Genomic DNA, 26540 nt, shown 5'->3' on the forward strand with positions numbered 1-26540 from the left:
CTCTCCTAGGGAGAATGGGGTGTAACTGTTCATCACAGATTCTTTATAGTCTTATTATTGAAGCTTTGCTTGGAAACTTGGATAAAGCTGTAATTAACATTTATTAAAGGACCATGTACAGTTTCTGTATATGCAAGGACTGTTTACTAACTGGGCAACAAATGGTAAATATGCTCAGTTGTAGTCAAACAGGCACCATAGAATTGTTTTTCTTGGAAGAGACCTTTAAGATCGAGTCCAACTGTTATCATACCATGTCTGTCAGCACCACATCTACATCTCTTTTAAATGCCTCTGGGGGTGGTATCTCCAACATTTCCCTGGACAGCCTGTTACAATGCTTTTGACAGTCCTTTCCATGAAGAAATTTTTCCTAATGTCCATGATACACCTCCACTGGTGCAACTCAAGACTCTTTCCCCTTGTCCTATGCCTTGTTGCTTGCAAAAAGAGACTGACACCCACCTCACTTCAGCATGCTTTTGCATAGTTGTAGGGAGCAAGAGGGTCTTCCCTGAGTCTCCTTTTCTCCAGGCTAAATAAACCCCAGTTCCCTCAGCTGCTCCTCATAGAATTTGTGCTCTAGATTTCACAAGCTTTGTTGCTGTTCTTTGGTCGCGCTCCAGCACCTCAGTGTCCTTTTTGTAGTGAAGGATTCAAAATTGAACCCAGTACTCAAGGTACAGCCTCATCAGTGCTGGAGGACAATCACTTTCCTACTCCTGCTGGCCACACCATTTCTAATACAACCCAGGATGCTGTTAGTTTTCTTGGCCATCTGAGCACACTGCTGGCTCATATTCAGCTGGCTATTGATCCAATACCCCCAGGTGTCTTTCTACTGGGCAGTTTTCCAGCCACTCTTCCCTGAGCCTGTAGCATTGCATGGGGTTGTGACCAACATACAGGATCTGACCCTTGACCCTATTGAATCTCATATAGTTGGCCTCCACCTGTCTATCCAGCTTCTCCAGATGCCTCTGTAGAGCCTCCCTACCCTCAAGCAGATCAACACTCCTAGCCCAGCTATTGTTTCCCAGATCCTCCTTCCAGCCCTTCTTGTAGATGGGTGTCACATTTGCTGATCTTCAGTCAGCTGTGACCTCCCCAGTGAGCCAGGATTGCTGATAAATGATGGAAAGTGGCTTGGTTGAGTATTTCTGCTAGCTGCCTCAGTACCCTTGGGTGTAAGCCCCTTAGAATTGTGGTGCAGCAGGTTGCTAACTAGGTCCTCTTCTGTGGGGGTTTCATTCTTGTCCCTGTCTGTGTTGTGCAGTTCAACAGGCTGGGCACTCCATGAAATCAGTCTTGCTATTAAAGACTGAGGCAAAGAAGGCATTAAGTACCTCAGCCTTTTCCTCATCTCTTACCACTGTGTTCCCCCCTGCATCCAATAAAGGATGGAGATTCTCCTTTAGATGTTAATGTATTTATAGAAACTTTTTTTTAAATGGCTTTAGCCAGGTTGAGTTCTAATTAGGCTTCAGCCATTGTATTTTTCTCCCTATATAGCCTCTTCAAAATATTTGTACTGTTCTTGAATGAGCTGCCCCTTCTTTCATAGGTCATAGACTTAACTTTTGTTCCTGAGTTCCATCTAAGCTCTCTGTTTAGCCAGGGCAGTCTTCTTCCCCATTAGCTCGTCTTACAGCACACTAGAATGGCCAACTTCTTTGCCTTAAAGATTTTCTTCCTGAAGAATGTCCAGCCATCCGTTCCCCTCCCCACCCTTCAGGTCTCTCTCTAAGTGACTCTGTCAAGCAGGCTTCAAAACAGGTGAAAGTCTGCCCTTCTGAAGTCCAAGGTGGCAGTGCTGCTGATACTTCCGTAAGAATTATAAACTCTGCAGTTTCACTATTACTGTGCCTGAGACAGCATCCAGCCTTAACCTTACCCACAAGTCCTTCCTTCTCTGTTCACAAATGGAAGGTCGAGTAGGGTGCATTCCCTAGTTATCTCTCTCACCAGCTGTGTCAGGAAGTTGTCTTCCACACAGTCCAGGAACCTTCTAGACTGTTTCCTTTATGTATTTTCAGCAGTCATCTGGTAAGATGACATCTCCCATGAGAACAAATTTTAGTAATTTAGATCTCACAGCTGCTTACAGAAAAATTTTTCTGACTCTTCATCCTGGCTGGGTGGTTTATAACCGACTCCCACCGTGATATCTGCCTTGTTGCCCTTCCACCTAATTCATACCTATAAACACTCAACCTTATTGTCATCATCAAGTTTAAGATAGTGGCATATATGCCTACTCCAATGTCTCTTCCTGTCCTACTTCTTCCGAGGAGTATATATGGGTATAAACCCACCCATTTTGTCATTCCAGTCGTGTGAGGTGTCACATCATGTGTCTGTGGTGGCAACTATATCATAACGTATCTATTTGATTCTGACCATAAGTATTCAGTGTACTGGTGCCATTTTACAGCTTATTAGAAGAGGTTAGAGGTCGAATAATATGGAGGAGACTTGGAACTGAGATTTGTGTTTTCCACTGCCTAAAGTAGTGTTCACTAGGCATTTTGAAAAACTTTCTGGAGCTCTTTCTTCTTTCAGGAGATCCCATGGGATCTATGCTGTTGCAATAGACTTAAGAAAATAATGTAATTTAAAGCATTTAAAATATTACCAGAATTAGTGCTACAATAACCACACTATTACATTAATATCCTTTATTTTTACATTATGAAACATTGTAACTAGACTAAGCTTGTTTTATTCCCACAATCATTGTCAGTTCTTCCTGTAACAAGAGTTATTCTCTAGCTTTGATGCTGAAAAGTGATTATGGTTACTGAATTAGGAACCAAAAAAAGTATTAAAAATCCCCATAATCTGTGTTAAAAAAAAGTATACCGTTAACTAAATAAAGATGGAACCAATCTTCATGAATTACATATTCACTGAAAATGATGCTTGGCTTAGCTTACTAAACTAAGAAAAAAAAATGTTATCTCCATTTTTCCACCAGTGATAAAGATTTTGCTGTTTTCTTTGTGACAAGTCAGATTTCAGAGAATTTTAACTACTTGAAATATTTTTAGCTGCAATGACCCTTTTATGAAATGCTGAGGATTAAATTTCTCACAATTGAAGTAAAATCTCAGGAGTATTTCACATTACTTGCTAAGGGCTTTGGGTATATTTATCTAGCACAAAAGCACCTAAGTGCAAATATGACAGATCCTTTCTTTCTGAGAGTTGATACTGTGTATTTTGTTCTTCAGTACCATAATGGTTGAACTTCTGTGTTTAAGTGATGAAGGTATTATTTAATGATTCCAGTTTCTTACAGGACAGCATTTCTGATTTACTGTGTAACTCATCACTTAAATGCAATAGCTCTTATTTAGCTTTGTTTATATTATTAGAATGGCGTATGTCAGGTGGACCCAGCAAATATAAGTGGATATATCTGACACAAGCAGATTATGTGTGTCATGCTGGTATTCACTGCATATGTACTTTGGCATTTACTTGGTTACCTTGCTCAGAGAACATGCTGCATTTAAGGGATGGAGGTAATGTTTGCTTGTGGTCTGCAGCTTCTCTTTATTACTATGAGGTATTTTTGGAAGAGACTTCAGTAAACATCTTCACTGTTGTCACTAGCAGTCTTAACTACCTAAAGTTAGCCTGTATATAAAAAATGTTTATATATGGTTAATGTTGTCTATGTTTATTGTACTGACAATGATAATACCATCCTCTTTGTTTGGTCTCCTCTCCCTTTAAAATCTGTCACATTCTAGTGGAGCATATTTAATGATCAAAATGCAGCTGAAAGATTTTTTGTAATTTCAAAATATTTTTTTCCTGAAACATTATACTTTTCTCACTTGGTTTATTAAATGTGTACAAGTGACTATATATGTAAACTTTTCATTCTTTGCTTTCACTTAAATGGCATGGTCACTAAGTGAGCTGTGTATATGATGTGTTTATTTTTACTTGGTTGTAGCTCTTGACTGTTTCTTTTCATCAACAAAAGTTGTGTATCTGTTTTCTGTTGTGATAAGTGTGGTGTTGAATCCTTGGAAGTACTTAATAAGGCATGAAATATATCTGGAATTTTCTATTCATGGAAAAAGATACTTTCCTTAATCGCACCTATCAAAAATCTAGTGGTATCATCTTCTGTACTGGGTGAGAAAATAGTAATAGTTTGAAGTATTTCCAGAAAATACTTTTGACTGAAAAAATGGAGAGGAGTTCTAAATGTGCACCAAAAGCCTGTGTCTTTAATTGGTTCCTACTGTTATTTCTAAAGTTACCACTTCAGCCTGTATCTGACAGATTTAAGTTACCTCCCAAATGGTCTTGGAACAGCACGTTATGATCTCAAGAACATTAGAAGGCTCCCTCCCAAAATGGCTAACCTAACTGTCATCGTTTCTTCTTCAGATAAAATTACCAGATGTAATCCATTATAACATTGTTTTCAGTTTCTTCCTGGCTTTCACATATTGTAAGCACTGCAGTCTTTTCTTCAGCTGCCTTTTTTTTTTTTTTGTCAGAAAAAGCATATGAAAATGGAGTAAGCAGGAAATGCTGTTCTGCATGTTTTCTAAAAGCGAGATAAAATATCAGGACACTTTCAACCACATTTTCGTTGAATGTATTAGTAGGCAATCTGAAAGCTAATTTGGGCATGGGAAGAGTGAATACAAAGTACAATCTTCCATTTTTGTGAAAGTCCACTTAGAGCTGGCAGAGTTATGTCTAACACTTTGCTGTAAAAACATTATATTTGGAAAAAAATGCGAAGCTTCTAGTGTCTTGTTATAATTAATTCCTTTTGTGGTGTTTTTTTTAACTCTATGTAAAGGTAGTCTCAAAATGGAGAACATGTTTTGGTGTATGGCATAGCTATGCAGAAGCAGATTTCTACAGGCAATTAAAAAAATATTGAGTGGACATTTATGGTTACAAATACTCAGTTTTAGTAGTTACATTGTTTTGGTTTGAGGAAATCACAAGATTTGTGTGACTTTTATAAGTTGGAATCAGAAGGTTGTGACCAAATGCTGGAATAACAGAAATGTAGATATATTGCAAAGGATTTGTTTGGGATCATTGATGAAGAAAAGTCTCTTTTGTATTTATAGAATGTTTCCTGTATTTTAATATTTATTATTGTGTCTTAAAGTGTTAGTTTCAGGGACAATAGAGGGAACCAGGAAGTATACAACACTAACATTATTAATAAAAAGACGAAACTTTGAGCATCTGGTGGAGCTCAGGTGCCGAAGGCTTTCTTCTTTTGCTGATTTTTGAACCAATTATACCATATTGGTCTTCCTCTCTGTTTCTCTGCATTGTCACTCCCTTTCCCTTAGTTTGCTGATCTTACAAGATTGAAGTGTCCAACATGTACGAAGTACACACTGGCAGGATCCTTTAGTAACATATTTGTTGGCCTTTCTTTGAGAAGATGCCCCAAATCACAATCTTAAATGAGACAGACAGCATATGTTGGAAATCTCTGTATGTAAGGATCTTTGCTCCTGAAGGTGTTTAAGCAGAAGCTACCTTGTTAGGAAAAAAAGTTGCTCTAAATCCTAACATTTGCATCTACCGTGGCATATTTATGATTACTCTGCAGCAACTGATGTTCTCAAGAGCTGTCAAAATTTCTGCCTGGTGACCTACCTAACAGGTTTGCAATATCAGAAATTACTTGATAAAACCAGTTTGTATTCCCTATGTACAGAACAATTATTTTCCAAGCAAACTAAGCACTTAACAGTACTTTGCCTCACTAGTGCCTACACCCAGAACAAAAGTAATGAAGGAAAATAAGAACAGATTATGCTGAAGACTCAAAGCTGTTGATTAGTAAGAGGTTGTGAAGACGCATGTTTGATTTTTACAGTGTATGGGAAATGCAGTATTTAAGAAACTTCCATGCATTGCAAAATTTGAGCTGAATTAGTGCAGTAGTACTAAATTTCATACTGTTATTGTGCTTTTTGTATTTTGTGTTTTGCTTTGAAACCTGGAAGTAAGATATATCAAGATCTAACTTACTTGATGAAAAGAAAAAAAAATCCATATTTTGGTCAATTAAAATTAAAAAACGTTCAAGAGCTAATGCATACAGTTTGAAAAGATGGAATTTTGAGCTACCTTGGAACAATTTACGAAGGCTCTTTATGAGAAGAATATTTTGTGAGTAGCTAGATAAGAAACTGGCTTAACATTTAATAGAATGTTTTGTAGTGTAAGTCAGCACTTTCTCAACCAGAAGCCACAATTCTAAAGAGTGTTCAGACAACATGGATGAAATTGCAAGCTTGGGACTAATCATAGAATGGAGTTGGAAGGGAACTTTAAAGGTTATCTAGTCCAAACGTCCTGCAGTAAGCAGGGGCTTTCAGCTAGATCATGTTGCTTAGAGACCCATCAGGCTTGAACCTGAATGTCTCCAAGGACGGGGCCTCCGCCACCTCCCTGGCCAAACCTGTTGTAGTGTTCCACCATGCTCATAGTAAAGAATTTCTTCCTAATGTCCAATCTAAGCCTACCCTTCTCCGGTTTCAAACTATTGCTCCTTGTTCTCTTGCTACATGCCCTTGTAAACAGTCCCTCCCCAGCTTTCTTCAAAGCATCCTTGAGGTACCAGCAGGCAACTATGAGGTTTCCTGAGAGCCTTCTCTTTTCCAAGCTGAATAACCCTAGCTCTTGCAGCCTGTCTTTGCCAGAGAGGTGCTCCAGACATCTGATGATTTTTGTGGCCCTCCTCTGGACCCTGTTCATCAAGTCTGCATCCTTGTTATGTTGAGGGCCCCAGAACTGAACACAGTACCCCTGGTGAGGTCTCACCAGAGTGGCAGAATAACCTCCCTTGATCTGCTGACCATGCGTCCTTTGATGCAGCCCAGGATGTGATTTGCCATCTAGGCTGCAAGTGCATATTGGTAGCTTGTCTCCAGCCTTTTGTCCATGAATACCCACAAGTCCATTTCTGCAGGAATCCTCTCTATTATATTGTTTCCCAGCCTCAGGGCAGCAAGGATTGCCCTGACCCATGTGGAGGACTTTTGCATTTGTCCTTGTTGTACCCTCAGCAAGTTTACTGATGATACAAAACTGGGGGTTTGGGGTAGAGGGGGCACTGACATTCTGTTAGACTGTGCTTCCATCTGATGAGATCTGGACAGGCTGGAGAGCTGGGGGAAGGCAAACCTCATGAAGTTCAATAAGGACAAGTGCAGGGTCTTGCATCTGGGGAACAATAACAGCAGGCACTGGTACAGTTTAGGGGTTGCCCTTCTGGAGAGCAACTCCACAGAGAAAGACCTTGGTTGGAGTCCTGGTGAGCAGCAAGTTCTCCATGGGATAGCAATGTGCCCTTGTGGCCAAGAGGGCCAATGGTATTCTGCGGTGCATCAAGAAAAGTGTGTCCACCAGGTCTGGTGAAGTTGTTCTACCCCTCTACTCTGCCCTGGTGAGACCACACGTGGAATACTGCATCCAGTTTTGGGCTCCCCAATTCAAGAGAGACGGATCTGCTGGAGCAAGTTCAACAGAGAGCCATGAGGATGGTTAGGGGACTTGAACCATCTCCCTTAGGAAGAGAGACTGAGACACCTGGGGCTATTTAGTCTGGAAAAGAGAAAACTGAGTGGGGATCTGATCAATGTGCATAAATATCTGAGGGGTGGGTGTCAAATGGAGGGGGCCAGGCTCTTTTTGGTGGTTCACAGTGATAAGACAAGGAACAATGGGTTCCAACTTGAACATAGAAGATTTCACCTCGACATGAGGAGAAGCTTCTTTACAGCGAGGGTGACAGAGCACTGGAACAGGCTGCCCAGAGAGGTTGTGGAGCCTCCTCTGGAGACTTTCAAAACCCACCTGGATGCATTCCTGTGCAGACTATCCTAAGTGATCCTGCTTTTGGCAGGGGGGCTGGACTTGATCTCTTGAGGTCCTTTCCAACCTCTATATACTATGATGTTGTGACATGGCAAGCTTTTTCTGGAGCTGAGCAGGAAACTTGTATTCAATCTTTATACTTCTTTCCAGCTTTTTGTGCTTTAATTCCAATATAATTTTTGTATATTTATAAATAGCGGTGATAGCTGCATCCATAGAGCAAGTGAAGGAAGCCTATGCAAGGCTATAAACATAAAGGTTTATCAGCAATTAGCAAAATATGTTCATATCCAAGCTTTTCACTTTTTTAATTTTTTTTTTGGATGCTGTGTACATTGTATTGATTGAGAGAGTTGGGTTGTTCAGGTTGGAGAAGAGAAAGTGTCAAGGGGACTGCCTTTCAGTATGTAAAGGGGGCCTACAAGAAAGCTGATGAGGGACTTTTTAGGGTGTTGGGTAGTGGATAGAACTAGAGGGAATGGATCAAATGTAAAGGAGGGTAGATTTAGATTAGACATTAGGAAGAAGTTCTTCACCATGAGGGTGGTGAGACACTGGAACAGGTTGCCCAGAGAGGCAGCAGAAGACCCATCCCTAGAGATTTTCAAGGCCAGGCTGGATGTTGCTCTGGGCAACCTGATGTAGCGTGAGGTGTCCCTGCCCATGGCAGGGGGTTGGAACAGGATGATCCTTGAGGTCCCTTCCAACCCTGACAATTCTGTGATTTTTGTGATATTGAAGTTAGCCACCTAAATGTGAAATACTTAACTCTATTTGTGTGCACAACTGAGTAAAGGGTACAACTTACATACAATGATACTTGCTTTTGTCATGTGCCTCTATATGCGCATATATACATACATGTAATGTGTCTGTACATATAAGTATGTGGCAAATTCAGTGCCTTCTAGAAATGTTCCCAGGCAACGTACAGTGGTTATGTAAGAAGCCTCAGTTGTTGTTTGGATTGGCTGATTTGTTTGATTGTTTTTCTGAATGAAATGCTACGGCTCTGGTAGATAAATACAATTCCATAGATGTGGGTGAGCAGCCAGTATACTGTCCAAAATAACCCCTCTCCCCCAGCATGGGTCTACATTTGGCACCCCGTCAATCCCACCACATGAAAGTTGTGTGCATGTCTGGTCATGCAACCAGGACCTATGTGTTCTGCAATTTGATGCACATTATTGTGCTAATGAGCATGTCTAGTCATGTTAGTGGTGAGGGAATGGTGGTTTGTTGTGTCTCATGTGACTTAATGAGGAGGAAATTCCGACTACTACTGCCCTAGACTAACAGATGTTAAACTTAAAAATATTTTTTCACCTGAAACCCATATCCCCCAAAACAGTGTATACGTAGGTATCAAATATATAAAAATGGTGCTTAAATGTTTCTTTAACCTCAGATATTTAGTGTACAGTGTTCTAAACTGCTAAGCACTTGATGGTATTTTAGAGACACAAATACATCTCATTAATAAAATGTTAAGTTCTGTTTACTTACTTTTGTAGAAATAATGCTGTGGGTTTTTTTCCAGTTCAACTTTGTCGGAAGAATCCTTGGGCCCAGAGGATTAACAGCTAAACAACTTGAGGCAGAGACAGGATGCAAGATAATGGTCCGAGGGAAGGGCTCCATGAGGGACAAAAAGAAGGTAAGCTCTTGAGAGCTAGTATAGTTTTGGATGCATAGTTTTACTTTCGAACAGAGGATAAGCTCTTGTCTCTTGGTCTTGCTTCTTGTGCTTTTACTACGTGTTTTGCTATAATCTAGTATGTTTTAGAAACTTAGTAAATAACACAGCCTACTCTAAAGAAGTCAAATGTACATGCTCCATAGTGGTGCAATTGGAAGTCTAACTAGCAATTACAAATTATTCTTGTAACTGCCATGTTTCACAAGGCAAGGGAAAATAATAAGTTAAACATATTTTTCAAAGGCAAAACTCTTAAACGATCTTTTACATAACTGTCTTGTATTTAAATACCAAAGTAGTGATTTTTGCAAGTAGTGTGGATTAAAACAAAACGTTTAATGTATTTCTGGTAGTGAATTGTCTGAGTAATCCAAGAAACACTCTGTTTCTAGATGTGTTTTGCATTCACGTGGAGTTGTGATGTAATAAAGACTGTTCCTTGCCCTGTCCTCTAATACATGTACTGGGACTGAATGTCAAATTTCTCTGGTGATAACTCCTGGAAGTAATTTCTTTTTGCAGGTTTATTTTCTAGCTATTTCCCTCTTCCTCTGGTTGCTGCTGCTGAAGTTGCATTGATACCTCCACTGCAGTTTTGAAGTGTGCACTTGAAACTACTCTTTACCTCTTTGTTCCCATAAGAACTGTTTCTGTTGGTTCTTCCTTTAGAAAACCTCTTTTTCTTACCTCATCAGCACGTAATACGTTCTATTGTAGAACATGATAATTAAAATGGAAAGCTGATTTCTAACCAGTTAAAAATCTCAGATCCCAGAGTTTGTCACTTTCAAAACTTCCTTTAATACCTCTTTGTAATCATGATCTACTGTAGTACTATCACCCATCTTTCTTTTATTCTACCTATAGCTATTTTGGATGTTTAGACTGCCAGCTTTTGAGCAAACATCTGTTCTAACCTAGATAGTTTTGGTTGTTCAGGTTCCATAATACAGGATGATGTTGTCTTTAATGCTTGATTTGTAAAGGTGTTTTTTTTTAAAACAGTTTATGTCCTGAAGTACTTCTATCTGAGGGAGGGGAGGCATCATTTAATATATAAACAAATCCTGCTATTACTGGGTTTAAACTTGTAAGTGGGTAAATAGAACTTGACTTGATACTTTTTTTACAGGATTCTGAAATACAGATTTCCCATAATTTGGGGGTGGTAGTAGACATTAAAATTTGAGTATTAAAATTTCAGCATACCTCACCTGGCATAATAAAATTTTACCTATATGCAAACAATCTTAATTACACGGCTTGGTCTGTGGCTATTAATAGTAGTCAGTGTTTTGCATATTGTGTTGCATTGTTTTAAAAAAAATATATATTCTGGGGCAGAATATAGTGAAAATACTCCTTTGAAAGTTTGCAGCTTCACCTAGTTTTTATAAGAGAACACTGTTTGATCAACTCATGAAAGCTACCACTAGGCTGGTAGATGAGTTAGACATTAAGAGTTCTGATAACATGTTTAAAAAAGTAATTCTTTCTATGTAGAATATACTAAAATTTAGTTTGCAGCAAATGAATTGTCAGGCTATCAATTACAAAGATAAATACAGATATTTTTAAAAAATGAGTACTTAAAATTCCATTAATTTCTTTTCCAATTTAAACATAGTTTTAAAGTTACATTGTATTTTTCATCTAGAATCCATTTCTTACCTTCATTTATGGGTAGAATTTAAGTTTAATTATGCTCTTTGGTTTAGGAATAGTAATTGTAGATCAGGGTAGTTCATCAGGAGTTAGGTTTTGTATCTTTCTTCTGAATAGAAATGTTATTTGTAGCTAATTTATGTTACTAGATACCATTAGCTATTCATGTTTCTGTTCTTCACAAAAATTTTTAAGTATAGATCGAGACACCAAGATTAATGGTCCAGAAATAATATCTTTCTGTTAGTAGTAAATGTATGTCTATTTAAAATAGTCATAAACAATGATCATCTGATACATCCTTAAAAGGTTTACAGATTGACTTTGCTGTGTGGAAAAGCAGACAGTTGTTGTGTTAGCAGTAGCTATACTTGCAAACAGCTACACTTGTGTGCAAAAGAAAAAATATCTCTGGAGGCCTCAATTTTTCTTCTGAAGAGACCCATTCCCTGTTAAATTCATTTGCAGAATGAAAAGCATTAAAGATGACTTTGGATTTCTGGAAATTGTTGTGTGTTCCTTGGCCCACATCATAATCCCCTCACTCCATTTGTGAAATCTCTTACAGGAATCACAGAATGGTGGAGGTTGGAAGAGCCCTCGGGAGGTTCACTTTTTTTAACATCTCTCCTCAAGCAGGGTCACCCAGAACAGGTTGCTTAGGATGATGTCAAGACAGCTGTTAGATTTAGTGCTCACAACCTCCCACCACTATGCTTCAGAACCTGTCCTCTCATGTGAGGACTCTTGCTGTCAGAAAAACTGATTTTCACCTGTGCCAATATATGCAGAGACGAGATATTTATTAACAAAGTTGTTCAAGTACAGATGCTAGGTAGTCACCTGCAAAGCTAGCATATCTCCTAAAAATTCTCCATGTGTTATATACTATTTCTTATCATCAAAGTTTGACTACCTAATAACCTGATTGATTTATAGCTTCTTTGGGTACTGGGTCCAGTTTTGTTCAATATCTTTATCAACGATCTGGATGAGGGGATTGAGAGTACCCTCATCAAGTTTGCTGATGATACAAAACTGAGGGGTTAGCTGATGCCCTGTCAGGCTGTGCAGCTATCCAACGTGACCTGGACAGGCTGGAGAGCTGGGTGCAGGCAAACCTCATGAAGTTTAATAAGGACAAGTTCAAGGTCCTACATCTGGGGAGGAAGAACAACATGGACCAGTACAGGTTAGGGGCTGCCTTGCTGGAAAGTAGCTCCGTGACGAAAGACCTTGGAGTGCTGGTGGACAGCAAGTTCTCCATGGAACAGCAATGTGCCCTTGTGGCCAAGAGAGCCAGTGGATGCATTAAGAAAGGTGTGTCCAGCAGGTCTAGTGAAGTTCTTCTACCTCTCTGCCCTTGTGAGACCACACCTGGAATATTGTGTCTAGTTTTGGGCTCCGCAGTTCAAGAGAGACAGAGACCTGCTGGAGAGTCCAACAGAGAGCCACAAGGATGATTAGGGGACTTGAACATCTCTCCTGTGAAGAGAGATTGAGATTCCTGGGGCTGTTTAGTCTGGAGAAGAGAAGACTGAGAGGGGATCTGATCAATGTGTATAAATACCTGAGGGGTGGGTGTCAAGTGGAGGGGGCCAGGCTCTTTTCTGTGGTTCACTGTGATAAGACAAGGAGCAACAGGTTCAAACTTGAACATAAAAGATTTCACCTCAACATGAGGAGAAACTTCTTTACAGTGATGGTGGTGATGGAGTACTGGAACAGGCTGCGTGGGGAGTTGTGGAGTCTCTTTCTCTGGAGACTTTCAAAACCCACCTGGATGCATTCCTGTGTGGGCTACCTTAACTGAGCTTGCTTTTGGCAGGGGGGTTGGACCCAATGATCTCTTGAGGTCCCTTCCAACCTCTGATATACTGTGATACGGTGAATAGTATCTACAAAATTAATAGTGTGTACTCTTGAGAGGGCTGGTCTTATAGGTAAGATCAAAGGGCTGTGTGTTTAAGTATTGATATGTTAATGAGTAAAGTTCACTCATTAGGAACTTGCAACATTTCTACATCTTCAAGTTGTTCTTTCTTTAGGTCTTGATGTCTGTAGTGTGTCCTTACAGCCTTTTGTTTTACTTACATTGGGACCTTCTAGCACAGGCTAGGCATCATCAATGTGTCAGCTGCTCTTGGAGCTGTTAGAAAGGCATACACCATTTATTCAATGTGACCAGCTTTATTCCATAAAGCCTCATATCACACCATAATCTAGGTATTTACTCACACAGTTTCACTTGGATAACAATTTCTCTGGATAGCTTGGGCAGGTGTACAATGTGGGAACATGGTATTTTTGGATGGATTTCCACCAGGCTTCCCCACTTTTTTTTTTCTCCTTTTTTTGTGGGTGTTCAAAGGAGAACAGGCAGTGTGAGTTACCTGACTTTTGTCTTTGAAAAGAAGATTAGAGGAGTGGAGACATTCAGAGTCACCTAGTTTTTTGAAGCTCAGTTTGAACTTCTTAGTCTTGCAGATGCCTTCTAATGATAAGCTTTTTTTTATTTTCTCAAGGAACTTCTGTCTTTGCAGGTTTTACTTCAGAATGCTAATGTATTTCAAAAAGTAAACTACAGAAGTAATAGTATTGTCTCGCTGAAGGTTATGGTACATTAATTGTTCTGTTGTTTTGTTTTGTTTTTTTTTTTTATCCTTTCCTTTCATCCCAGGACAAAGTTACTTAGAAAAGTAAGGTTTTTCCAGTTTTTGACTGCATTACTTTGAAAATTGGAGAGGATAAGAAATGCAGGTTAATGGGTATGTATGTGTATATATATATGTATATATTTAGTATCTGCAAAGCTAAGATTTCCCAGTGCTAGTTACCAAAAAAAAAAAAAACAAACCCAAAAAAACAAAACCAACCAACCAAAAAACCCAACCCCAACCTTACTGTATGAGGAAAGAAATTAATTACTAAACCAATGTCAATCTGTAATGTGACAGCTTCATGGTATAAATACCATCTCTTACAGTAAACTGTCCATCTACTTCTCTTTTTCTACCTTGCTAGTAGTTGCAGAATCCAAGAGAAAATACAAAGGCTGACATACTGGAAATTAAACCATCTAAATTTGTTCTGGAGACAAAAAATTCTACTCTCCTGTGTCAGCCTGTGAATAAAGTAAAGAATTAGAAATCTTTGTCACATGGCCAAATTGCTTGAGTTAGCATCAGATCTCGAAAACTGATGACAGATTTCCCTCAAAGCAAGAGAAATCCTCAAATCGTTTGTATCTGAGGCTCAGCTGGTAATCAGAACATCTCTCTAGGCAGCTTTAGACAAATTTAAAATCAAAACCTCAATTACTGAGAATATTGTGATTAGAGCCTGAAGGTACTTGAAGATTATTGGGGAGGGGAGAGGGCTTGCAGGCATTCATCAAAAGCTAATGAACATGTAATTTAATTGAGACCAAGGCATTTTTTACTTAGTCTGAACGCACCTCTGCTTAGGTGGTAAGGAAAGCTAGCTATTCTCACACCAGTCAAAGAATGCTAGTTAATAAAAGGGCAGACTGCCCAATGACGGATAAGTAAAACAGTGTTTTGTGTCATCTTCCTTTTCTTACATGAATTTCATAAAATAGACACTGGCATGGCCATGAGGAGTCAGCTCTGTGCTCCTGACCGCTCTTACCTCGCTGACAGGTTTATGCAGCCTTATGTCATCAGGCCATATGTACGTCATAGTGCATCTTGTTAAACAAGCCCTATTATTGCTACCCTATAATTACAGGATGCTAAGCTTTTATATTCTGTGAAAAGTACTGTGCGTGAACATACAATAAAGCTATGGTGCAGACACTTCTGTTGAAATGGAATGTATTTAGCATATGATAGGAAATACAAAGTCTGTGTTTCAGAATGAAGGGTTGACCAGCCTTCATTTTTATTCTGTGGATAAATTGTGTGGCTCAAGACTGTTGCCTCTAAAATCTGCGTCCACACACAAGCATGCTGCTGCTGTTTGAATGTTTTGTATATCTGTGTTGAGAAATCAAGGCCATGGTTTGGAATGGCAAGTAAACAAAAATTCTGTAACTAGTTGGAAAGGTATGGTTTTGAGCGTTTGTCAGGACTGTTAGGAATAGTAGGAGAGGAAAGAAAAGGAAGAAGGAGATTGGGGACAGTGGCATGTGAAAGGGTGAACCAAGTCTGTATACGTAATACATTATTGGAGTGACTGTCCTTTTGCTGTGTGTCCCTTTTTTTTTGGACTTGTTTTAGTATTTTTAGAAGGAGAAAGTGCCTTAATGACAATGCTAATGGAGTTTCTGGCAGACAGATGCTTTACTTTAACATGTATATAGCAGAATCCTTTGTCAGTATCTGTCATTAAGGTTACTGTTTGATAAAATTAATTGATGTCTACTTACTGGAAACTCACTGGCTGAGGCAGTGTGGAGTAGCAGTTCCAAATGTCGGGGTATCAGCATCATGGTCTACTAACTTTTGTTGAATGTGGAAGCTGCAACTTGTTTATGTAAGACTTGACTGCCAAACTGATGGTTGCATTCACTTGTAATTGCTGTCAGCTTCTGTGACTATACATTAAAAGTGATTATATGAGCAGACTGCTTAGCTAAGATTAAGGCATTACCTATACAGCGTATTTCTGACTTGACAGTATTTAGGTTATAAACTTTAAGTAGAAAATTACTTACAGCATTGAGATTGAAGTATTTAAGATTGTTCCCAGGGTACTATTTAACTTCAGCATGTAGCATCTTCTATAGTGGCATTTCTTCTAAATGCAGTTTCTCATAAATAAGTGTTTCTGTGTTGAGGTTTTTGTCATACCTTATTCTTGACAACTGTAGTACTTGATATTTTAGTTTTAAACTAAACAAAAAAGTCATTCATATAAAGGTGCTATTGAACCTCAATATTCAACATATCTGCCATTTAAATACAAGTGAAGAATGTACTATATTAAGCTGTATGAGAATTTGTGTAGCTGTGTAGTGAAGAAAATCCTGTAGCTTAGAATCCAAGCCTGTTTAACAAATGTATCTGGTAGTACCACTTTGCCTTCCTAGAGGTTGATTGTAAAACATAAGATATAATCAAAATAATTTTGGTTCCTCTTAAGCTAATGTTTTAGTAGTACTTCTCAAAATATTTTTTATTCCATTATTAAAACCTTTATTCCATTTGCACCAATAATTTTGAATGCAAGAGGAGTCATAAAGCTGATTTTTTTTTTTTTTTTTTTTAATTATTGAAGAAGTACAGAAGCATGGCTTGATTCCCTTTCACCTACAAAGCAGTGTTTTGAGTTACATCCCTGGTAGTCTGAGAGCAGTGACACTCCAAAGAGTAAGGACTTTACACTATTAGCTAAGACTGTAAAATAGAAGGAAAAAAAACCCACACCAACCCCCCCCCGCCCCAAAATCCTGAAATGAGTTGCTGATTCGATTATGTAATTAAATGCTAAAAACTGGTTAGTAGAAAATATACTTAAATTCAACAGGTAGCAGTGTTGAGGGTAACAGATGTTACTTCTTGAATTGCTTCTGACTGAAGGCTGACTCTTCTTAAGCCTGTTTATGGGGATTTTGTAGTCCAAAGTCTCTGGAGTACCATCTTCTAGATCTTATCCTGTATACTACTTCTAAAATCGTAGAGTTCACATGGGATAGTTGTGAAGAATACCATGTAGGCACAATTAGCCTAGCTATGTATAGGAACGTGAATTTTACAGGAGGAGAATATTTTCTTTGTTTTAAAGAAGATTTGACAAACATTTGTATTTAAAGTAATTTATTGCTTAAGTCTTTCCACTGAAGTCTGAGGAATGATCTTACTTTCAAGAGCAGAATGGACAGAAGGACAGAAAAATATAGGTGTCCAAGGTCCATCAGAATTGATACAAGATACAATGCATCTTTTCACTGGATTTATTCCATCATGCCTTTGCTTTTTATTGATTGCATACTGGATATATTTCTGTGTGCTCAATACTAAGTTGCAGCTTTGAGAAGATTTTAACACTATTTAGAAAGATGCTTTCCTATGTAATGTGAAAAGTAGCTGAAGCCTTTAATTGTGATTTTGACAAGGCTTGGTTATGTGTCCTTTTCTGAGAGCAGTTAAATTCGTAAATAGTTAACTGGATATTGAACTAATGAAATGTGGAAATAACTGACTTAATAGTACTTAAGTATTTTGTTAAAGATACTGGAAGCTGCAGACTGGAGTAGTCAAATCAAAACAGGGCTCCAGCCATACTCCAGGAATAAGAGAAGATAGTGGTAGGGACTGGAAGAGGGAACTGCACACTGTGAGTGAAGATCAGGTTCGTGACCATCTGAAGAACCTGTTCAAGTCCATGTGACCCAAGGAGATACACCCACAGGTGCTGAGAGAACTGGGCAGATGAGGTCACTAAACTGCCCTCTGGTATATTCCAAAAGTCATGGCAGTCCGGGGAAGTCCCTGTTTTAAAAAGGGGAAAGAAGAATGACCCAGGGAACTATAGGACAGTCAGTCTCACCTCTGTGCCTGGTAAGATCATGGAGCAGATCCTCCTGGAGGCACTGCTGAGGCAGAAGAATAATGAAGAGGTGATTTGGTATAATCAACACGGCTTCACCAAGGGCAAATTCTGCCTGACAAACCTGGTGGCCTTCTATGACTAAGTCACAACATTAATAGATGAAGGCTGAGCAACTGTCCTCATTTACCTGGACCTGAGCAAAAGCTTCAACACTGTCCTGCACAACATCCTGGTCTCCAAGCTGCTAAAGTCTCAGTTTAATGGATGGACTGTTCAGTGGATGAAAAACTGGATTGGTAGCTGCACCCAAAGGGTGGCTGTCAATGGGTCCATGTCCCAGTGGAGGCCAGCGACAAGTGGAGTCCCTCAGAGATCAGTACTGGGACCAGTCTCGTTTAACATCTTTGTTGGTGACATGGACAGTGGGATTGAGTGCACCCTGAGCAGGTTTGCTGACGACACCAAGATGGAGAGATGGTGGGCCCAAGCCAACCACATAAAGGTCAACAAGACCAAATGGGAGGTCCTGCATCTCGGTCGTGGCAATCCCAAGCACCAATATAGGCTGGGCAGTGATTGGTTTGAGAGCAGCCCTGAAGAAAGGGACTTGGGGGTGCTGGTGGATGAGAAGCTCAACATGAGCCACCAGTGTGCACTTGCAGCCCAGAAAGCCAACCATATCCTGGGTGTGATGGTTTAAAACTCTGACACTGGGCTGCATCAAAAGAAGCATATCCAGCAGGTTTGAGGGAGGTGATTCTCCCCCTCTACTCTGCTCTGGTGAGACTCCACCTGGAGTATGGCATCCAGTTCTGAAGCCCCTATTACAAGAAGGTGCTGGAATATGTCCAGAGAAAGGCCATGAGGATGATTAGAGGGCTGGAACACCTCTCCTATGAAGACAGATTGAGAGAGTTGGGGCTATCCAGTCTGAAGAAGGCTCTGAGGAGACCTTATTGTGGCCTGGTGCGGGGCTTTTTATAAAAAGGGCATCAGGTAATGATAGGACTAGTTTAGGAAAGATGTTGAATTGCTGGAGCATGTCCAGAGAGGGGCAACGAGGCTGGTGAGAGGCCTTGAGCACAAGCCCTATGAGGAGAGGCTGAGGGAGCTGGGATTGTTTAGCCTGGAGAAGAGGAGGCTCAGGGGAGACCTTATTGCTGTCTACAACTACCTGAAGGGAGGTTGTAGCCAGGAGGGGTTTGGTCTCTTCTCCCAGGCAACCAGCACCAGAACAAGAGGACACAGTCTCAAGCTGCGCCAGGGGAGGTTTAGGCTGGAGGTGAGGAGAAAGTTCTTCACAGAGAGAGTGGTTGGCCATTGGAATGAGCTGCCCAGGGAAGTGGTGGAGTCACCATCCCTGGAGGTGTTCAAGAGGGGATTGGACGTGGCACTTGGTGCCATGGTTTAGATAGTCATGAGGTTTAGGGTGACAGGTTGGACTCAATGATCTTTGAGGTCTCTTCCAACCTTCTTGATTCTTGACTAGGGGGAGTGGAACAGAAATAGAAATGGGTAGATTCAGATTGGAAGTTAGAAAGAAATTCTTCACCATGAGGATGGTGAGACGCTAGGACAGATTGCCCAAGGAGGAGGTAGAACCCCTATGCCTGGAGGTTTTTAAGGCCAGACTGGATGTGGCTCTGAGCAACCTGATCTAGTCCCTGCTCATGGCAAGGAGGTTGGAACTAGATGATTCTTGAGGTCCGTTTCAACCCTAACAATTCTATGATTTTATGTTAGTAGAAACCTATTTGTGTTCTTTACTTGCCCTTTATTTGTTTTTCTGTTAGTTCTTTGTGTGCAAAAAAACCTTTGTGATCAAGAGGTAAGGGAATGTATATTATCTTGAAATTGGAAAAAAGTAACATGAAATGTAGTGAAAAAGCATGTATCAAGGGAATTTTGAATTGTTGCTTGAATATCTGCGTATAAACAAGTTGCTTTCATAAAGTAAAACTCTTTGTCTGAATAATTGACTCATTTTAATCTGTGCCACAGTAGAAAGTGCCTTTCTGTAAAAATTATTCCTAAGCTTTTATTATGTGGGAGGGACAGAAGGTGTTAATTGTGTTATTGAGAGGTGACCAAGTTACAGTTCACAACTGTTTGTGTCTCACATTTGAATAGAAGTCTACAGAGGCCTGGGGGACATTTTGTGCTGAACTGTTGCGAAGTATTGACAAAGTCGCCTGTGAAGAGTGAAATAAAAACAACCAACCAACCAAAAAAAAACCCTGAAACAACAACAAAAAAATAAATAAAGCCACATTATTTTGTTTTGTCTAGCAAAGTAGTGGAAGAAGTTAATGGTTTAAATAATGAACATTTACTGTAACATAAAAGTTTTTCCACACAAAAGGATAAGAGACAAGATACTTTAAGGGTATAGGCATTCTAACATAAAGTCATGATTTTGTAAAACTTTAATCTTCTCTCACGGGAGTAATAGTGTCGAGTTCTAGCCAATAATACTGTAACAAGGGAGCTGATTATTGTAAGATTCCATAAATGATAGATTCAGTGATATTTTTTTATCTTCATGTCTTCATAATGTATTGTGAAAGGACAAATACTTTTGTTACCTATTTTCTTTTTTTTCCCCTCACAGAGTTTTACCACTGTTCTCATTTATCAGCACCATTAAAATTACTGGATTCTAGATTTGTCTAGGCTGAAACTTTAATTCTTGGGTTCTCCTTCAGTGGATGATTCTGTTTTGTGTGTGGCTGGGTTTTTTCATTCTTAAGAATTAACATGATGGTGTAAGTTTGCTTATACCAGAAATTACTTGTGTTTAGGGTAGTTTTGAGTGTGTTTAAGTATTGTGAAACTGTGCCTGGATTTCTGTATGGGAAAGACCATGTTTAGTTTGAGGTTCACTGGAATTTCCCTCTCCTGTGTGAAGATTGGCTCTACTGAAATGGAAGAATAGAAGCAGAACCTATTGGGAAAACAGCATGCCTGTGTATCTCCTGAGTTAGGTACCAGTTCTTGGAATCTCTTGTTTCTTTATAATTTTTGGGAGCTGCTGGCAGGCCAGAATATAGGGTGGTTTTAACATCCTGTATGTAGCATCTTAGGATGAGATTTAAGAAATTTATTGAGACTGATGGGAAGGCTTTTTTCTGGGGGGGGGGAGGGGAGGGGAAGTAAGCACAAAAAAAGATACTGCTATTGCTGAAACTAAATACTTGAATTACTAATTGAACAGAAGAGAAATATTGTACTTTCTGCTAGTTTATTATTTTCCAGATAGAAATAATTTGTAATGTTTCATTGCAGCAAGATGATGGATATGGCTTACAGTACAGTATATTAAGGATGTTAATGAAATTCAAGTAGCTGTGTAGATGTTGATGAGAATGCAGTGGGACAGTATCGTGAATACAGTCTTTACATTTTTCAGGTATAGAGAGGAATTTATTGACACACAGTTTCACATTTTTACCAGACTTTTCTGAGAATAATTAGTAGCACATCTTAGCACTAATTCATATTTTTCATGTTTTTTCACAGTAAGCAGGAGATGTTTTGATGAATATAGGACTCATTGAAGTGCATGCACCTTGAATATGTCTTAAAAAAACCCCACATGTTTAAAACTTGTAACAACTCAGTGAGTACCCACAGGAAAGGATGAAAACTTACTCAGAATAAAATAGAATTATGTAGAAACTTTATTGGTGGAATCAGTACAGGATGGAGGTGTCTTAGTTGTTACAACAATGTTATGAATTTGCTACAGACTTTCTGTGAAGCTGCAGAATGTTTTCATGTGTGAAGAACTAATATTTCTGGGGAATGAACATATGTACAGTCATGCAGAGTGCAATCCAAAATAATTTATAGAGCAGTTGTATTTTCATAACAAGAGCTACACAGGGTTTTTTTCTTCTTGTGTCTTTGTAGGATCATGAATCTGTTAATGTTTTTGTTGCATTTTTTTTATGACTAGGTCAACACTTTTTTCTTTCTTTTTGCTCCCCTTTCATGAGCTTCTCCCTTGTTTCATTTTCCTTGCTTTGACATACAGTTCCTCATAGGTCTCTACAGAGATCTTCTCTGGCTGTCTTTTTCCATCTTGATCTTTGCTGACTGCCCTCTCAATGGTCACATGCTGTATAAATATAATAAAGGGATGGTTAATTTCCATAGTGCTTCATTTATCCTCTGAAAATGTGATGAGGTGCTGTCAAAGTGTTCTAGACTGAGTTTTAGTTTCTAGCAGTATTGCATGTGTTTGCTAATGATGCAAACACTGGAGTTAAAATAGTGTTGCAACTGGGGGGGGACTTGAGTAATTCAAACAAGGAAGATAACATGAGGCAAAAGAAAGTAAATAACAGACTTCTCATGCAATAACTAATTAATAGTTAGAATCATTTAACATGCCATCTGAAAAGGGAAGTTAAAAAAGTCCAGGAGTAAAACAAAAAATAAAAATTTCCTAGGAGTCAGGATGATTGGTGAATTTGCATTATTTACTTGCCTTGAAGCAACTGGAACATGAACTCTGAGTGTAGTAGCTCTTGAAGAGGTATGCAGAGTAGATAATACTGCCTGCATTGAGGTTTTTGGAGGTAATTTGTAGATGCAATATAAGGATTAAGTTAAGCATGTACTTTAAGATTAATTGGTATCTCAAAAACTAGAATTTTTGAAATCACTTGATTGCTGACAATTACAATAGGCAATGTAATTATGAACTAAACTGTCCTGACTTTTCTGCACCATTTTGCAAGTATGCTAGCGGTGTTTTTCCATGCAGAAACGGAAGAAATTTTTCTTCAAAAGCAGAACCTGTTAATTGAATGCCTTGATGTGTCTTGTGGCTGGTCAGTGCATGTAATGTAAATATTTGGGTATAATACTTACATAAATGATGTTTTGGTTTGTGTTTGTTTGTTTTTATTAAATTAGTAAGTCTGGTGCAGGTGTTACTTTTTTCCCCAGTCTTTCCCTACTGTTCTGACCATGTGTGGTAGCACAAGGTTGGTGCAACTGTTGTCAGTGAGCATAACATTTTGTGGTGGTTAAAAGGAGTTGGATGTTCTACTGGGTGGTTATTTAATTATTTTGAGTCTTTTTTGAAATTGTTTTGAGTATTGGTATTATGGTGGATTTCCTTGGATTAAAAAAAAAAAAGTTGTGTTGTTTTTAAACTCTCAGTAGCAATTTAGCTTAAGAAAACTTCTGACTTGATAGCCAGCTACATCAGATGCCAGTGTTATGAAGAAAAGCTGAAAACTGGTCTTTCTCTTCTCTTATCCTATCATCTCTGCAGTCTAGAGCTCTGGGAACAGGTCCCAAAATCCTGCCCAAACCATGGACATATTCTATTTCTCAGTATTTTTTCTTTTTTGGCTCCCACATTTCTTCATGTCAAAATAACAGTTATTTCTGTACTGTCTTTAAATTCTGGATAACAGATACTGACATTTGGCCTACAGAAACCTTTTTTTTTTATGGTTTGTTTTTTTTAAGTTAGTTTGATCTTGTACATTAATATATTAGTCCTTAGTATTTCTGCTGTGGTGGTACTTGGAGGTGTAGGGAAAGAAGTGGTGACACCACATAGTCCATTCTGTGGGAAAGCTGCTGTTCATTTTAGCAATCACATATTTGTCTTTACTAAGGAAGAAGCAATTTTTTTGAAAGATGGGACCCCTCGCATGTTAATGCCAATTCTGTTACTGCTTATGTACAGTTTGGAGTATGTCTATAAGTTACCTGGAATATTTGCTTCTGTAGCTGTACTGAAGCAATTAATATTTGCCTGGCAATTGAATACTGCTAAAGGAGTGGAATGCCAAACCACATTTAGCCAACTGTCTGAATCCACTTCAGTCGTCTGACTTATTTAATTGATCCACTCAGTGGAATTATTTGGGAGCCACTTAAGATGCAGTATGTTGTATTCCAAGTTCCCCACATATTTGCAATCATATGTATTCAAGGAATTTAATTTTAAAGTTGCTAGAGTTCTTGGGGCTTGGGTTTTTTTAAGTAGCTTGCTGAACTGACAAACTGACAAAAATATAATTTGAATAACTAAAAGCTAGTAGCTGACAAAGGAATTTAGTTTTAGAATGATTTTTTAATAGGAAAAGTGTATGTTGTTTTGTGTTGATAATGTTTTATTCACTTCCCGTCTAGTGAGTAAATAAGCTTCAAATGACCACACAATCTTTTAGGTAGCTTTGAAACAATCAGTTATGTTTCAAGTTGACAGCACTGGAATCAAACACTCATTTTGGCTGGCAAAAAGACCTAAAACTTAAATCTCTTAACTCACACTGACTCCTGGCAGCATTAATCAGAAAATGTCTTATGATAAGAATCATTGCAAACTAAAATAAGTGATATATTTTATAGCTATTAATATGGTTTTGGATTACTGAAGCTAATCTGGAAATTAGTCAATATACAGTGAGGTGGTTTTTTTGCAGCCCAAGTAGTGGATTTTTTTTTTTTTTTCAGTATCCAGTCTTCTAAGTTCAGTTTAGCTTAAAATGCATATTTTTTTAACAATAGCTAATTGCTGGTAAAGTCAACTTTCCCTTAAACCCCATCTAAAAAATCAAGTACTTTGAATTTGCCATTTTGTCTGTATGCACCTGAAGAAACAAATGTTTGGAAGAGAAAAACATGTTTCTTATTGATTAGATGTTCCTGTTCTCTTAAGGAAGTCTGAATTTATTTGATTACTGCAGGCTTCAGACATGCTGTATTTTAATACTTATTTCATGACTTAAAGGAAAAGCATCTACCAGGTAGAAAACAGTGTGATGGTTTGAAATTGGCAATATTTGACCTATTACTTATGTTCCTATTACATCCACTTTCAGTTGGCTGGTTTGCAAGTGGGAATATTAAGTGGAGGAATTTTGACTATAAAATACTGTACTACTACCTTGCCAGATGCAGAAACTGGCAACAGTCTTGCTTTTTGAATATTCTTTTGGATCCTGGCTTTTCACTGTAGTACGTACGGGATTTTTCCAGTGTCTGTCTTGGAGAACCACATAATAGATGGGGGAGTGTTTGCAGGGATACTACTGGGAGGGAATATTCAGGTTCCCCTGTCAGCAGTATCATTCTTTACATCATACTGTAGTGAGTAGGAGTTCAATACACAGGTTGCATTTTCTGCTTGAGCAGTTGTTTATAGTGACCCTTAGGGAAGAAGCAACAAAAGGTGTATAAAGGTTGCATGGGCAACAACAGCAGGCTGACAGGCAATGTGTTTTGCCTTACTGGCTGGTTAAATAAGACTTCTTTATTGCAAGAGAAGGGAAAGATAAAATCAAGTTGAACATTTAAAGGGGAAAAAAAAATATGAAGCGGATTTGAAGACCTGCAAAATGTCACATAATTTGTCACACACATTCATCTATTGGCTCATAAATGTCAGTTCTTGTAAAAGACCTTTCCAACTTTTCTTTGAATCTGAGTTTCCAGAACATTTCAGGGCCTGTTACTAGGTTTCAAAGTGAAAATGATTTTTTTTCTCTCCAAGTTCTAAAAGAAAACTCTGAATCTGATATCTCTTGTAATTTTTTGCTGCTCTCCTGACCTTGAAAAAGGATCTGTACTCCTGATGAGACATCTTGAAGGGTGGTTGGCAATCACAGAATCAACTAGCAAAGCATTTTTATTTACTTTAGTTACCTGGCTTGAAAGCTAAGCCTTAGGAAAGAACTGCTTCAGCTTCTTTTGTTAGTATATATTTCTTCACAGCTGAGTCACTGAAAACACAGGCCTGCTTTTAGGGATCTTTTTTCCCCCCCTGTTAGCTTGTTGGTGATTTCATGATCATTTAGAGAAACAGCAGCCCAGCCCTCCCTCCCATTTCGTTACTGCTTCTTTAGAGTTTTTCGAGAGCCAGCTTTACAAGTGTTAATGGCAGACCATAGTTGTGACTGACAGTGTTTTACAGACTAGTCGATCAACATTGCAGTAACTGTACTTTCTTGGGCTCTTCAGAGCTTCTGCTGAACATCCCTTCTCACCTTTTTAACCTGTGAGCAGTGGATTTCTGAAACTCTGAATTGCTTCTGGAGGCCCCATGAAATGTCATGAGGACTCAAGCTCATCCATCTGATCTAGATGCATAAAATTTCAAGTGTGCACTTCTTACAGAACATAGTCTGTGGGCCCTCACAAAAAAAGAATGGGAGTGGTTCAGAACAACTGTTCTTGTCAAAGTTGAGGTAACCACTTGTTTTCATGGTGACTTCATATGAGTGTATTTTCAGTACAAAAGGGAAGAAAACTTATATTCAACAATTTGGCATTTTTAGCTGTGAAATTTAATATCAACACATCATTAACTATATACTGACTAAGGAGGCTTTGTTCATTTGAAGATGCAGTGAGCTTAGATATTATTAGTAACGGAAGTAGGAAAAATGCCCAAACGGTATGGTATTTAGTTGTAACTTAGTTAACTACTGTCATGTATATATTAAATTAATTGTCAGATCATTTTCATTCCCTGATGAGCTGTATTCTGGGTAATATGCGCTCCCATACTTGCTTCTAAAACCCTGATAAGTGCAATCCGATGGAATGCTTTTAAGACAATAGCTATTTAATGAATAGCTTGTATGTACAGGAGAAAAGAATAAGCTTGATTGCTCACAGTCTGACATTTGAGAAAGCATTTTTTTTAAGATATCTTGTATTTGCATATCTAATTGCTGTGTAATCAGAAATAAGTGAACTGTAGCTACTTGAAACCAAAAAATTAAAGGCAATCATCTTT

The 26540-nt window shown here is 38.7% G+C and overlaps 1 protein-coding gene across 4 annotated transcripts in view; it reads left to right on the forward strand.

The window, feature by feature from the left end:
• Positions 1 to 26540, forward strand: part of QKI (QKI, KH domain containing RNA binding) — a 147331-nt gene that overhangs the window by 49565 nt on the left and 71226 nt on the right. For all 4 annotated transcript variants that reach the window (XM_054397988.1, XM_054397979.1, XM_054397996.1 and 1 more), the window contains exon 3: positions 9431 to 9547. In XM_054397988.1, coding sequence (XP_054253963.1) covers positions 9431 to 9547 — 117 coding nt within the window. The remainder of the gene's footprint in view (positions 1 to 9430; positions 9548 to 26540) is intronic.

This window comes from Indicator indicator, chromosome 2 (assembly GCF_027791375.1).
Source record: "Indicator indicator isolate 239-I01 chromosome 2, UM_Iind_1.1, whole genome shotgun sequence".
Classification (NCBI taxonomy): domain Eukaryota; kingdom Metazoa; phylum Chordata; class Aves; order Piciformes; family Indicatoridae; genus Indicator; species Indicator indicator.